We start from the raw sequence: 14,493 nt of genomic DNA, 5'->3' as shown, positions 1-14,493 counted from the left end.
TGGAGAAGGATAAGAGGCTTATGGAAGCTTCCTAATGGGAGAGGCTGACTGAGGGGGAAACTGGGTCTTGTTTTGATGGGCGGGGCCATGCTCAGTAAATCTTTAATCCAATTTTCTGTTGCTGGGCTGTGTTCCCTCCCTGTTGTTTGACCTGAGGCCGAACTATGGTGGAGGTAATGAAGGTAATGGTGACCTCCTTCAAAAGGTCCCATCATGCACTGCTGCACTCAGGGCCCCCAACCCTGCACCAGGCCACCACCGACCCACGCCTCCACCATAGACTCCTGGACACTCATGGGCAAGTCTGGGTCAGTCTCTTGTGGGGTCACTGCTCCCTTCTCTTGGGTCCTGGTGTGCATGAGCTTTTGTTTGTGCCCTCCAAGAGTCTGTTTCCTCAGTCCTGTGTAAGTTCTGGTGGCTCTATGGTGGGGTTAATGACGACCTCCTCCAGGAGGTCTTATGCCATCCCAGGCCTATTACACCCAGAGCCCCTGCTCCTCCAGCAGTCCCCTGCTGACCTGTACCTCTACAGGAGACCCTTAGACACAGCATAGTTTAGGCTTTAGCATAGTTTCAGTTCAGTTCAGTTCAGTCGCTCAGTCGTGTCCGACTCTCCGCGACCCCATGAATCACAGCACGCCAGGCCTCCCTGTCCATCACCAACTCCCGGAGTTCACTCAAACTCATGTCCACAGAGTCAGTGATGCCATCCAGCCATCTCATTCTCGGTCGTCCCCTTCTCCTCCCGCCCCCAACCTTTCCCAGGATCAGAGTCTTTTCCAGTGAGTCAACTCGTCGCATGAGGTGGCCAAAGTATTGGAGTTTCAGCTTTAGCATCAGTCCTTCCAATGAACACCCAGGATCAATCTCCCTTAGAATGGACTGGTTAGATCTCCTTGAGGTACAAGGGACTCTCAAGAGTCTTCTCCAACACCACAGTTTAGGCTTTCCTTAATGTAATGAAAAAGAAAATTGATTATGATATCAATCATGGGTACCATAACTCCTTTTAGGGAAGAAAGTGTATCATTTGAATAAATAATTTGAAGGGCTTTTCAAGCTTGGAAAGTTTTTGGTCATATCTCTTGAAATATTTTTTCGGTTCTCCTTTTTGCCTTTGAGGACTCTAATTACACATGCATGAGGTTGCTCAAAGTTGTCCTCCATCTCACTGGTGCTGTTTTCATTGTTTTATTCTTTTTATCCCCTGTGCTTCATTTTGCATAGCTTCTGTTGCTATGTCTGCAAGTGCATTATTTTTTCCTTTCTAATAACTGATCTGCTGTTCATCGCATTTCATATTTACATACCAAATATCTTTGGTATTTTTACATCTTGAATGACTCTGCCTATATTTTGAACAAGTGAAATATAATTATAATGTCTTTGTTTGCCAATTCTAACATTCTTGTCAGTTCTGGGTGGGTTTCAATTGATTACTTACCTTCTTCATTATGAGTCAGGTTTCTCTGCTTCTCTGTAAGTCTGGTAATCTTTGATTGGGTTCCAGACATTGTAAATTTTACCCTGCTGAGTGCAGATAGTTTTGTTTTTCTATAAATATTCTGGGAAGCAGTTAAGTTTCTTGAAGAAGTTTGGTCCCTTCTGGTCTTACTGTGGTGATGTGTCAGGTGAGTCCAGAACAGTGCTCAGTATGGGGCTAATTGAGTTCTCTAATCAGTGCTCTGTGAATTATGAGTTTTTCCAGTCTAGGTTATGGGAACAGACACAGCTGTTAATATCAGCCCCATTTGAATGCTGAATACTGTTCCTGCTATTCTTTTCAGATGACTCTCTCTCCAGCTTCAGGTAGTTTGTTCACACACATGATTGATCCATGCCTTAGTGAATACTTTAGGGGGATCCTGTGTACATCCCTGGGGTTCTCTCTTTGTGTAGCACTTATCTTCATCCTGTGAACTCCACTGTCTTGATCTTTCTAGACTGTCTCTTCAATCCATAATTTTTGATATGCTGTGTTTGCACTCCTATTTTGTTCTAAGTATTTTCAGTTTTGCCTTGTGATATCTTCTTTTACCCATGAGATATGTAGATGTGTATTGTTTAATTTCCAAATATTGAGGAACTTTCCAGGTTTTGTTTTAGACTTTCATTTCCATACAATTCTATGGTCAGTGAATATAATCCATATGATTTTAATCTTTTAGAATTTATTAAAGCTGTTTTATAGTTTAGTACATGATCTATTTTGATGAATGTTTCATGTATACTTGAAAAAAATATATTCTAACAGATTTTGGATGTCATGTTCTATAAATATCTACTGGATCAGGTTGGCTGGTAGTGTTGTTTGTGTCTTCAATATGCTTACTGACTTCATGTTCCATTAATTACTGAGAGAGAAGAGTTAGGTTCTTTAATAACAATTAAGGATTTGTCTAGTTTTTCTTTTAGTTGTTCATTTTTTTCCTCTTGTGTTTTAAAACTATATAATAAAGATTCATGCACATTTAGGGCTCCATTTTGATGAATCAGTCTTTGTATCATTATGAAATGTCTTCTTTTATCCTTCTTCAGTTTTCTTCTGATTATTTTTTGTATGATATATCTTTATCATTTACATTGAACTTATATGTGACTATGATCAGTTAAAGGTTCATATTATAAGCCTTCAGTTCAGTTCAGTTGCTCAGTCGTGTCCGACTCTTTGCAACCCCATGAATCACAGCATGCCACGCCTTCCTGTCCATTACCAACTCCCGGAGTTCACTCAAACTCATGTCCATTGAGTCGGTGATGCCATCCAGCCATCTTATTCTCTGTCATCCCCTTCTCTTCCCGCCCCCAATCTCTCCCAGCATCAGAGTCTTTTCCAGTGAGTCAACTCGTCGCATGAGGTGGCCAAAGGATTGGAGTTTCAGCTTTAGCATCAGTCCTTCCAATGAACACCCAGGATTGATCTCCTTTAGAATGGACTGGTTGGATCTCCTTGCAGTCCAAGGGACTCTCAAGAGTCATCTCCAGCACCACAGTTCAAAAGCATCAATTCTTCGGTGATCAGCTTTCTTCATAGTCCAACTCTCACATCCATACATGACCACTGGAAAAACCATAGCCTTAGGACAACCAATAAAAAATAAATGAAAGTGGTATAGCAAATAAATGACTTGATGGAGAAATTGACAAATAATTAAAAATTATAAAAATAAGTCAAAAATTTGGAGATGAAAAGTTACAACTGAAATTAGGAACACAAAGGATGGTTTAATAGCAAGTTAGAGACCGCTTAAGAGAGAATTAATCAAGCAGGAAATAGGTGAGAAAAAATATCCAAGACTGAAGCACAGAATAAAAAAAGTATGAAAAATGCAAAAACAACTTTATTGGTAACACTAAACTCTTAAAGCAAATTTTCAATAACATTCACAATGATCTCAGGCATTTTACCTTATACAAAATGAACTTCTAAAAGCTTTACTTTGACTTCATGAATTAGATGGAAATATTGAGCCATTATTGAAATTAATTTAATTTTAATTAATTTAAATTAAATTAATTTCATATAGAATATCAGCCATAATGCTATAACCAACATCTATCAAAATAAACAGTAAAAAGACAAAGACCTTATTCCATATATTTAGAAACTAAAAAGGCACTGCCAAAGAATTCATGGATTAAAGAGAAAAATTCCAGTTGAAATGACAGAACATCTGGATCAGACACAGGTAAAAATGTTACATATCAAATCTAACAGAATGAAGCTAAAGTGGTACTTAGAAATAAATTTAGAGCATTTAATGTTGTTGTTGTTCAGTCGCTCAGTCATGTCCAGCTCTTTGTGACCCCATGAACTGTAGCATGCCAAGCTTCCCTGTCCTTCACAATCTCCCAGTTTCTTCAAACTCATGTCCATTGAATCAGTGATGCCATCCAACCAGCTCATCCTCTCTCATCTCCTTCTCCTCCTGCCTTCAGTCTTTCTGAGCATCTGGGTCTTTTCAATGAGTCGGCTCTTCACATCAGGTGGCCAAAGTTGGAGCTTCAGCTTTAGCATCGGCCTTTCCAGTGAATATTCAGGGTTTGATCTCCTTGTAGTCCAAGGGACTCTCAAGAGTCTTCTCCAGCAGCACAGTTCAAAAGCATCAACTCCTGGTGCTCTGTCTTCTTTATGGTCTTTATTATCTCCCTTGGCAGGACCCAAGACTCTCTTTGGGTCCCCCCCTCTACTGTGAGTTGGAAACTCACCCCATGCAATAAGCTCAACAATCATGGATCACATCTCATTCATTTCCTTCTTTCAGACAGCACTGTCTTGCACTACACTACCTTTCTCTGCTATTTTACATATTTGTTTGGGTTTCTAGTTATTTAATATGAGAGAGTAAATCCGGCCTCCTTTATTCCATGGCAGCTGAAAGTAGAAATAATCTGTCATTTTTATAAAGTTTGAAAACATGGAAAACAATGCCACATATATATCCCCCCTTTCTATATATAAATAAATATGTATTGATATAGACATAGTTTGGGGAAAATGAACTAATAGTATAAAAACCATGCATAGAGAAGCTGAACACCAAATTTGGGAGAAAAGTTACTTAGAGGGAGAGGTAGGAGAAAACTACCCTGAAATTGAGATAATGAGCAAGAATGGTAAAATTTTAGAATTCTTTGAAGATTAGTAGTAGGCACAGGGATATTTACCATGTTTTTCTATATACGTCTTGTGTGCATGAAATATTTTATAATAAAAATTTAAAGGTAGGCAAAAGGGAGAATAAGTAAAGAGTATTAGTTAAAGGAGTATTCGAGAAAGATAAAGAGGTAAAATAGGATAGTAATTAAATGTGTCTGTAAGCCACATCTAAGCCAGGTGGCACTGTTGGGGGTGAAGACCAAATGGTAGCAAACAGAAATAATACATCTTCTTCGCTCACCAGTCAGGTCTCGGCAGGCTGTGATCTACCTATTGGTGCTTTCCTATGGGTACTTTCTACTCCTGGGCAGAATTCTTTGATCAGTTCATTTCAGTTGCTCAGTTGTGTCCAACTCTTTGTGACCCCATGGACTGCAGCACGCCAGGCTTCCCTGTCCGTCACCAACTCCCGGAGCCTACTCAAACTCATGTTCATCGTGTTGGTGATGCCATCTAACCATCTCATCCTCTGTTGTCTCCTCCTCCTGCCCTCAATCTTTCCCAGCATCAGGGTCTTTTTCCAACAAGTCAGTTCTTCGCATCAGGTGGCCAAAATATTGGAGTTTCAGCTATAACATCAGACCTTCCAGTGGTTATTCAGAACTGATTTCCTTTAGGATAGACTTGTTGGATCTCCTCGCAGTCTTTGAGACTCAAGAGTCTTCTCCAACACCACAGTTGAAAAGCGTCAATTTTTTGGCGCTCAGCTTTCTTTATAGTCCAATTCTCTCATCCATATATGACTACTGGAAAAACCATAGCTTTGACTTTGTAGGCAAAGTAATGTCTCTGCTTTTTAATATGCTGTCTAGGTTGGTCATAGCTTTTTTTCCAAGGAGCAAGTGTCTTTTAATTTCATGGCTGCAGTCACCATCTGCAGTGACTTTCAGTTCAGTTCAGTCGCTCAGTCGTGTCCGACTCTCCGCGACCCCATGAATCACAGCACGCCAGGCCTCCCTGTCCATCACCAACTCCCGGAGTACACTCAAACTCATGTCCACAGAGTCGGTGATGCCATCCAGCCATCTCATTCTCTGTCGTCCCCTTCTCCTCCCGCCCCCAACCTTTCCCAGCATCAGAGTCTTTTCCAGTGAGTCAACTTGTCGCATGAGGTGGCCAAAGTATTGCAGCTTCAGCTTTAGCATCAGTCCCTCCAATGAACATCCAGGATTGATCTCCTTTAGAATGGACTGGTTGGATCTCCTTGCAGTGACTTTGGAGACCAAGAAAATAAAGTCTCTCACTGTTTCCATTTTTCCCCATCTATTTGCCATGAAGTGATGGGACCGGATGCCATGATCTTAGTTTTCTGAATGTTGAGTTTTAAGCCAACTTTTTCACTCTCCTCTTGCACTTTCATCAAGAGGCTCTTTAGTTCTTCACTTTCTGCCATAAGTGTGGTGTCATCTGTGTATCTGAGGTTATTGATACTTCTCTTTGATGGAACCCTTCAAAACCCCAGCTTCCATAAACACCACAATGTTACCACCGTGCCTTGTTGAGTTATCTGAGACCTGCCTCTGGACTTGAGCTCTTGGGTCACTGTCGTGCTCTCTCTTATCCACAGATGATCTCTCTCAGACTTTGGCCTCTCAGTATCTTGGCGCTACTTCTCTTCAATGATCATCTCTTGCTTGGATCTTGGCAATAGCCTCCTGACTTGTCTCCCTTCATCATTATCCCCTGCTGCATCTACCCTTAATATGGTAGCTGATGGAGTTGTCCTCTGAAAACCTTGGATCATGTCACTTCTCTGCTCAAAATCCTCTGTCTTGCTCAGAGGAAAAACCAAATTCCCCTGTTGCTTTCAAAGCACTTCCTTCCACCCCATCTCTTGCTGCTCTCCCCGCTCCCTGTCCCTACTCATCACTCGGGGCTCCCCGATGCATCTAGCACCTGTGTGGTGTGCTCCTGCCTCAATTCCACCTGCTGCTCCCTCTTAGAAACTTTTTACCTGATTATCTGCCTGGCTTGTTCTTTCTCTCACCAAAGGTGTGGTTTTCTCAATTGTCACATTTTACAGGTTTTCTGATCCCTTTATTTATTTTTTTCTGACCCCTTTAATTAAAGCTACTCTCATTTTCATGATACATTCCATTTCTTCCTCTGCTTATCTCTTTCTCCCTAAGTATGTGTGGTCTTCCAATATACTATAACATTTATTTCTTAATTTTTTTTATTGTCTGTCTCCCTCCACTGGAATATAATCTCCATGAAAACAGGGATTTTTGTGTTTTATTTATTGCTGTAATACAAGCACCTAGAACAAGTGCCTGGCACAGAGACTGCCATCAGTGGCTTTTAGGATCTCTGTTTTCTCCTTTACTCAGAGACTTAAGGAGTGAGGGAGCCCCTTGTACCAGCTGTTCGCCCGACACACATGTGATGGCAACCCCTTGGACTGGGCTTTGAGTGTCAGCTAGGCAGGGTGCCGCAGAGGTGTTCCTAGGTCCCAGATGTTTAGCTCCTTCAGGACTGGAGAGACTTCTGTGGCTTTCCTGCCTCTTGTAGGGACCCAGAAATCATTTGATTGCTTCCATGCATGAAGGCAGAAGAAGGAGGTGGCAGAGGATGAGATGGTTAGATAGCATCACTGACTCAGTAGACATGAATTTGAGAAAACTCTGAGAGATAATGGAGGACAGAGAAGCCTGGCTGCTGCAGTCCACGGGGTTGCAAAGAGTCAGACACGATTGAGTGACTGAACAACAGCAAGAGCATAAGAGGGCACAGCAGCTCTTCAAGGCTGCCCAAGGCTCCGTCTGCCCAGGAGCTTGCTGGCACTCTCCTTACTGGGCTCTTGCTGTCTTTCTGGGACTCAGCCCAGCTCTCAGATCCCACGACTCTATCTAAGAATTCTGTTGCCTCCCTGGGCTCCACTTCAGATCAGGGAATAAGGACTTTCTCTATGGAGTCCACCGACATCTTTTCAATGCTCCCCCCACCACCCCCATCTCTCACCTTACTTCACTTTCTCTCTTCTCCTCCCCCAGGCTGGAAATTTTTCCCTAGTATAACAAGAACGCTAATCTTGCTTCTGTTCATCTCTCATCTGTATTGTGAATCCTTCCCATTTTTCTAAGGGCCTGGGCTTTTGGAACCTAAAAATAGGAGGAGAGACACTATTTCTCTGCATTTGGCTGTCAAACTTTCTCAGAGGTTAACTTGGCTGCTGTAATGGAAGAAGGGTCAGGGGTATGGGAGAGGGAAAGGATTGGGTGGGAGAAATTGTGAAATATTTATAGAAGATGTGGTATATATACACAGTGGAATATTGCTCAGCCATTAAAAGAATGAATTAAGGCTATTTGCAGCCACATGGATGGACCTAAAGAGCGTCATACTGAGTAAAGTAAGTCAGAGAAGGAGAAATACTATATGACATCCTTTATATGTGGAATCTAAAAAGAAATGAACTTACTTACAAAACAGAAAGAGACTCACAAACTTAGAAAATGAATTCGTGGTTGCCGGGCGAGGGTGAAAGGATAGTTAAGGACTTTGGGAAGATCATGTACACACTGCTGTATTTAAAATGGATAACCAACAGAAACCTATTGTATAGCACAAGGAACTCTGCTCGATGTTGTGTGCTGGCCTCGATGGGAAGGGAGTTTGGGGGAGAATGGATACATTATATGCATGGCTGAGCCCCTTCACTGTTCACCTGAAACCTTCACAACACTGTTAACTGGCTGTACCACAATACAAAATGTTTTGGCATTAAAAAATAAATAAAAATAAAACTTAAAAAAGAAGAAGAAAAGAAAACAGTCTCATCACTTGATGATAATAATGACAACAATAATAATGATGGTGGCGCCAGTGGAAAAGAATCTGCCTGCCAGTGCAGAAGACATAAGAGACATGAATTTGATCCCTGTGTCAGAAAGATGCCCTGGAAAAGGATTTGGCAACCCACTCCAGTATTCTTGCCTGGAAAATTTCTTGGACAAAGGAATCTGGTGGGCTACAGTCCAAGGGGTCACAAAGAGTCAGACACACAACATTAATTGAGCACTTCCTATATGTTAGGTCCTCTCCCAAGTGCTCTGTATACAGCATCTCCATTAATCCACCACAACTCCATGTGTATTTATTATTATGGTAGTTTTTCATAAAAGCAAGTTGAAGTCTAGTGAGGGAGAGGGATTTACTCAGGTCCCACATTTTACAAATGATGGGTGTGGGCTTCAGATGCAAGCCTGGTGTGCACCAAAGGCTGTGCCTCCTGGCCTCATGGCACACCTCTAGAGCCCGAGGATGCCAGGCCCTGTAGACGGGGAATTATTCCATTTTCCCACACTCCCGGCCCCTCACCCAGCAAGAGTAGGCTGTCCCTCCTCTTCCTGCTGTGCCCTGAGAAGGGCTGAATCATCCCTGTTTGCCCGCATGGTCAGCCTCTCCCTGCAAATCTGGCTTCCTACTTTGCTTCTGCTTCAGTAGCTTTCCAATCTCTCTCTCTTCTTCCTTCTCTTTGTCTCTTTTTGTCGGTGTGGCTTTACAAATAAAATATAAATTTAACTGAGAGCTCATACCACAAAAAGGGAAGAAGTGATCAGTATAAGCAGCAAACAGAACCCAGGGGGTTAACACCCTGCTACCACACATGAAGGTTTTGTGGGGAGAGGACCGAGGATCTGTATGTCTCTGCTCTTGGGGGTGTTCAGGCTGCCTTTCCTGCTTCCTGCAGAGATGTCCTGGGCTCCTCCCCAAAGAGCAGTGTCTTTATCAACAAGTAGAAAGCTGCAGCTTCGGGAAGGTGTCCCAGCTCCAAATTATCTCTACTGTCAGAGGACTGCTACTTTGGAACAACAAGCTAACTCTAAAAAAAAAATCAAATATCAGCCATTGACATCTTAGTATAGCTGAGCTGAACCAGTTAGCCCAGATCTAGTCTTTTTTTTTAAAAGATACAAACACCTCAGTGTGCAAAACAGTACTGTTTGTTTTTTTTTCCTTTTTTGAAGATTTTTTGGATGTAGACCATTTTTACAGTCTTCATTGAAATTGTTAGAATATTGCTTCATTTGTTTATGTTCTCGTTTTCTGGCCATGAGGCACGTGGGAATCTTAGCTCCCTAACCAGGGATCGAACCCGCAGTCCTGCATTGGAAGGCAATGTCCTAACCACTGGACCTCCAGGGAAGTCCCCAAGATCCAGATTCTTAGGGGACAGTCATTTTGATGGCAGAGAGGTGTGAGCAGAGGAAACTTGGAACAGGGTGCAATCAGTTGAGTCTGAGGCTGCGAGAGGGCTCTGGGCAGCTGAGCGAAGGCTGTGTGTCTCTGCAGGTGACGACTCCATCAGCACCTTGGGCCTGATCCTCTGCGTGGGGCTGTCGCTGCTGCTCGTGTCCATTCTGGGCTACAGCCTGGCCAAGTGGTACCAGCGCGGGTACTGCTGGGAGGGTGAGTGAGCGCCGGACCTTGTCACCCCAGCTCAGCCCAGCCCCTCCTCTTCTGTGGCATTTGGCCAGGCCAGATGGGGCAGCAAACTCTTTAGAATGGTGTCATGCAAAAATATTTCCTGTGGTGGCGGCAGTGGTTGAAGACTTGGGTGGGGTGGCTGAGCCCTTGAGGCGGCGGGGGTAGGGTACTGGGGCCTTTATTGAATGGGGGCTTTTCCCACACCCAGCAAGCAGTCAGCATCCTCCTCCCTCAGAACTCACAGGAGTCCATCTCCCAGGCCTGTGTGGGTCCCAAGGCCAATGGTGATGGGCTAGACGGGCCAAGCTCCAGGTGTCTTTTCTACACCTGGCTCCTTTCCTCTCTTCTCCTGCCTGTATGTCTCGGGGCCTTCTCCTGAGCTTGCTAATGCTTCAGCCTCACTGGGCATCTCCTGGAATTTGCTGGGGGTGCCCCCAATTCTGATTCATATCTTCATTTCCCATAGGACCCAGGAGAGCTGGGAGGGCGTACTAGAGTCCTGGAGGCTTACCAGGTGGTGCTAGTGGTAAAGAACCTGCCTGCCAATGCAGGAGACATAAGAGACGTGGGTTCCATCCCTGGGTCGGGAAGATCCCTGGAGGATGGCATGGTGACAAACTCCAGTATTCTTGCCTGGAGAATCCTGTAGACAGAGGAGCCTGGTGGCCTACAGTCCATAGGGTCGAAAAGAGTTGGACACGATTGAAGTCACTTAGCACGCACTAGAGTCCCAAGAAGCAGAGAACATTTCCTGGATCTGCAGTGAAATTCAACAGCTTCCACGGATGTTTGTTGAATACCTACTACGTGCTGATATACTTGTGCCTAATATGATTTTTTAAGAAAAATTCCATGTGAAGATGAAATTCTTAGTCTCTGTTTTTTTTTTTTTTTAACAGAAGATATGAGGCTAAAGTCACAGAGTTGGAAAGTAGTGGAGTCTGGATTCCAGCCTCCTTCCCAGAGTCATTAGTGCCCTTGACAGAGAGATCCCCTGTGGTAGGTTCTATCCTCAAGGAGCTGGTGTTTCTGTCTAGAAAGAAGGGAATGTATCCATGAGTTTGGAGCAGGAAGAAGACACTGAAGGAACCTGGGAAACTCCCATGACATCCTGAGGCCCAGCCTAGCCACCCCACCCTTCCCAGACAGGCGTGAGGGAGGAACACATGCTCCCAGAAGAGTGGTGGGTGTCTCTCCCTGGAGGTACCAACCCTTTCTTTTCTGATTGTCTTTCTAGGGCCTAATTTTGTCTTCAACTTGTACCAAATCCGGTGAGTAGATTCTGGACAGATAGGGGTGGGATGGGGGTGGGGTGCTATGTATGCTTGAGAAAGAACCAAAGATGGAGCTCAAACTTATTACTTCCCTTCCCTGTCTCCTCCCCATGTCTCTGAGCAAGCAAGAGAAAAGGATGGAGTAGGGTCCATGTAGAAAGTTCCATGAAAGAAAACTTGAACACAGACAGGATATGGAAGATCCGAATGACAGTGATCTACTTAGCATTCACCCCTGGGTGGGCATCATCCATCACCCATCATTTATTCAGTAAAGATTCTATTGCAGTAAGTATTGTGGCCTTAGTTTCTAAGGGTACAAAGATAACTTGGCATAGTATCTGTCTTTAAGCTGCCCGTGGTGGACACCTGCCTGGTTACAGATATAACCTCAGGCATAACATGCTTTCCTAAGAGAGGAGCAAATGAAGACAGTCAGGGATTCAGGGAGTGTCCTGAGTTATTGCAAGATTCAGAAAGTCCTCCTGTAAGTCGTCTCATCTGGTCTGCCACACAGCAGGCCTGCTTCTCATCTGGCCCAAGGGTTGGGTAACTCTCATTCTGGAAAATAAGTCAGCGAGTCAGTGAGTCACTGCTGGAAGTTCTTCCCCTGCTCTGGTCCCAGAGAGAGGCCAGGTTCTCAGCCCCAGTAACTTGATTGGATGGTCTTTCTCAGGAACCTGAAGGATCTGGAGATGGGTCCTCCCTTTACCATCAGTGGCCACATTAGCAGTTCAGATGGAGGCTACATGAAGTTCTCAGACAGGCTGGTCTGATGAGGGGAGTGTCAACTTTCTGGAGCCCCAGAGAGGTGAGTGGAACATTGGTGAGCTCCTGAGTGAACCTGATGTCCCAGTGTGGTCCTCAGGTGGTTCAGGCACCCAAGCCTAGCACCAAAGATGGCTTGGAACCCACAGATGATGTGGTTCATCCTCCAGGGAGTGAGTGCTGTAGATTACCTTGAGAGCAAAGACCTGGGCTCAGTGCTGCCTCTTGCTAGCACTGGGTCTCTCCTTTAACTCTTGTCCACCTGATCCATGCCTTTCTTTCCTTTCTAATCAGATGGAAGTTTTTAGAATGGAGCTTTCTATCTCAACCCTTTGCTCTGAGATGAAGGCTCCAGATGGCCACCCTCTCCAAAAAGCATCGCAGTAGAACTTCTTAACTTATTGAACTTTCTAAGCCCAGGAGCTGTCCTGCTTCCTGGCTGGTGAACCCCATGATCACACCTTTCCTTGCCTGCCTTCAAGCCCATCCCTCTTCGCATCACAATTGCTTTCTCCCATCTGAACACTTTCTCCTTCCAGCAGTCCCTCACGGACCCTCAGTTTGGTTTCTCTCTCATCTCCACATAGGACCCCACACTCAGCTCCTCTATATGTTTCACCCTCTGCCCAGATGTGATGGTTCAGAGCAGCAGTCTCCAATCTTTTTGACGTCAGGGACCAGTTTCGTGGAAGACGATTTTTCCACAGATGGGCGTGGGGGATGGTTTTGAGATGATTCAAGCATATTACATTTATTGTGCAATTTATCTCTATGATTAGTACATCAGTTCCATATCAGATCATCAGGCTTTAGATCCCGGAAGTTGAGGAGCCCTGGTTTAGAGGAATCCTTTCCATGTCCCCTTATCTTTTTCTACAGGAGGAGGCTCCTGGTTCAGAATCCGCCTCTTTTGGGCTCCCCTGCCTTCAACCCTTGAGTCTTCAAGGCCTGGTCTGGACCCTCTTGTGAACATTGAGGAGTTTTCTCTTGGAACACCCCAGCCTGCATCATGAGAGTCCCCGGGAGAGTCAGACCTCTGGGAACAGAGTCTGTGAAGTCACAGCGGCTTTCTCACAGAAACCAAGAGACGGCCATTTCCTGAGGAGGAGGGGCTGGCTCCTGGGGGGCCCTTGAGCCTATGCCCACAGGTTCCAGGTGCCCTGGACAGCAGAGCCCTCCCAGCTGGGCGGCGTGTGTGGGGCTTGGAGATTCCGGAGGGGAGCTCTCCATTGGGCATCCCCAGCCACTTCCCCTGGGGGACTGACACCAGGGCCAGAAAATCTGTCATATCCTCCACAGGCAAAGTCATGTGGGAGGAAGGGTCATTCCAGATGCTTTTAAACCTTCCTACAGAAGCCAACTTCCCCTGAGAGCTATATACTGAGCTTAGGCCTTGACTCTGCCCTGCCCCCCCTCTGCCCTTGGTTCTGGCACTTTCTGAAAGTCCCCCCACCTCCCTCCCCAGCCCCTCACGCCCTCCCACACAGCTGTCCACCACCTGTGTCTGTTTCCCTTGCTACTGACCAGCCTCTGTGCCTCCCAGACAATTTTGAGGGCAGTGCTGAGAACAGTCTAGAAACGCATTCTTATTTTTAGGTTCTTGTGATGGGGAGGGCCTGGTATAGATAGCTGTCTCTCCCATGTACTCCATTTCCTGTGCAAGGCCTGCATTGTAATGTGGAAAGTGGACCAGAAATGGTGAGAATAGGGGAAGAGGAACCCAGATTAGCCTGAAATAAACCAGATAATGCACATGGGAAATCAACAACCAAGTATAGCTTAGTGGACAGGAGAACAGTTTGTTCATGAGTCATTACTCCTTCCTCCAGTCTATACCCTACTGGACCTGAGGTGGGGCCCAAACTGGGATGTCAGCTTGCGTGCTAAGCTGCTTCAGTTGTGCCTGACTCTGGGCGATCCATGGACTATAGCCTGCCAGGCTCCTGTCCATGGGATTCTCCAGGCAAGAATACTAGAGTGGGTTGCTGTTTCCTTCTCCAGGGGATCTTCCCAACCCAGGGATCAAACCTGCGTCTTCTGCATTGGCAGATGGGTTCTTTACCACTGGTGCCACCTAGCAAGCCCCGGGATGTCAAAATTGTAGGTACTTTATGCAGCATTGTTCGGTCAAGAGGGACTGAATTTCTGGGGCAGCTGTGGATGGAACAGGGTCTAATGGGGGCCCTGCCACTGCTGAAAACTGCAGTTAGAGCTACCAGCCACTGGTCTCCCTGACGATGTCCCAGAACAAGGCCAACAATATACAGAGGCCCAGGACCGTAACAGGTGAGGAGAAAAGTCACATTTGTCCTCCTGTCCTCTGTTTTCTGAAGCCTGGTTTCTTTCTTGCTTTGGATTCTA

The 14,493-nt window shown here is 45.1% G+C and overlaps 1 protein-coding gene across 1 annotated transcript in view; it reads left to right on the top strand.

The window, feature by feature from the left end:
• SMIM35 (small integral membrane protein 35) overlaps nt 1–13,148 on the top strand; it is a 64,058-nt gene extending 50,910 nt beyond the window's left edge. The window contains exons 2-5 of the mRNA XM_088843374.1: nt 9,869–10,072; nt 11,328–11,361; nt 12,041–12,175; nt 13,012–13,148. Coding sequence (XP_088699500.1) covers nt 9,869–10,072; nt 11,328–11,361; nt 12,041–12,140 — 338 coding nt within the window. The 3' untranslated portion in view covers nt 12,141–12,175; nt 13,012–13,148. The remainder of the gene's footprint in view (nt 1–9,868; nt 10,073–11,327; nt 11,362–12,040; nt 12,176–13,011) is intronic.
• The last annotated feature ends 1,345 nt before the right edge of the window (nt 13,149–14,493 follow it).

Source organism: Moschus berezovskii, chromosome 14 (assembly GCF_049115385.1).
Source record: "Moschus berezovskii isolate FMDL1 chromosome 14, NW_MosBer_1.0, whole genome shotgun sequence".
Taxonomy (NCBI): domain Eukaryota; kingdom Metazoa; phylum Chordata; class Mammalia; order Artiodactyla; family Moschidae; genus Moschus; species Moschus berezovskii.
The sequence above is the reverse complement of the archived record's forward strand: the minus strand, read 5'-3'. Positions and strand labels throughout refer to the sequence as shown.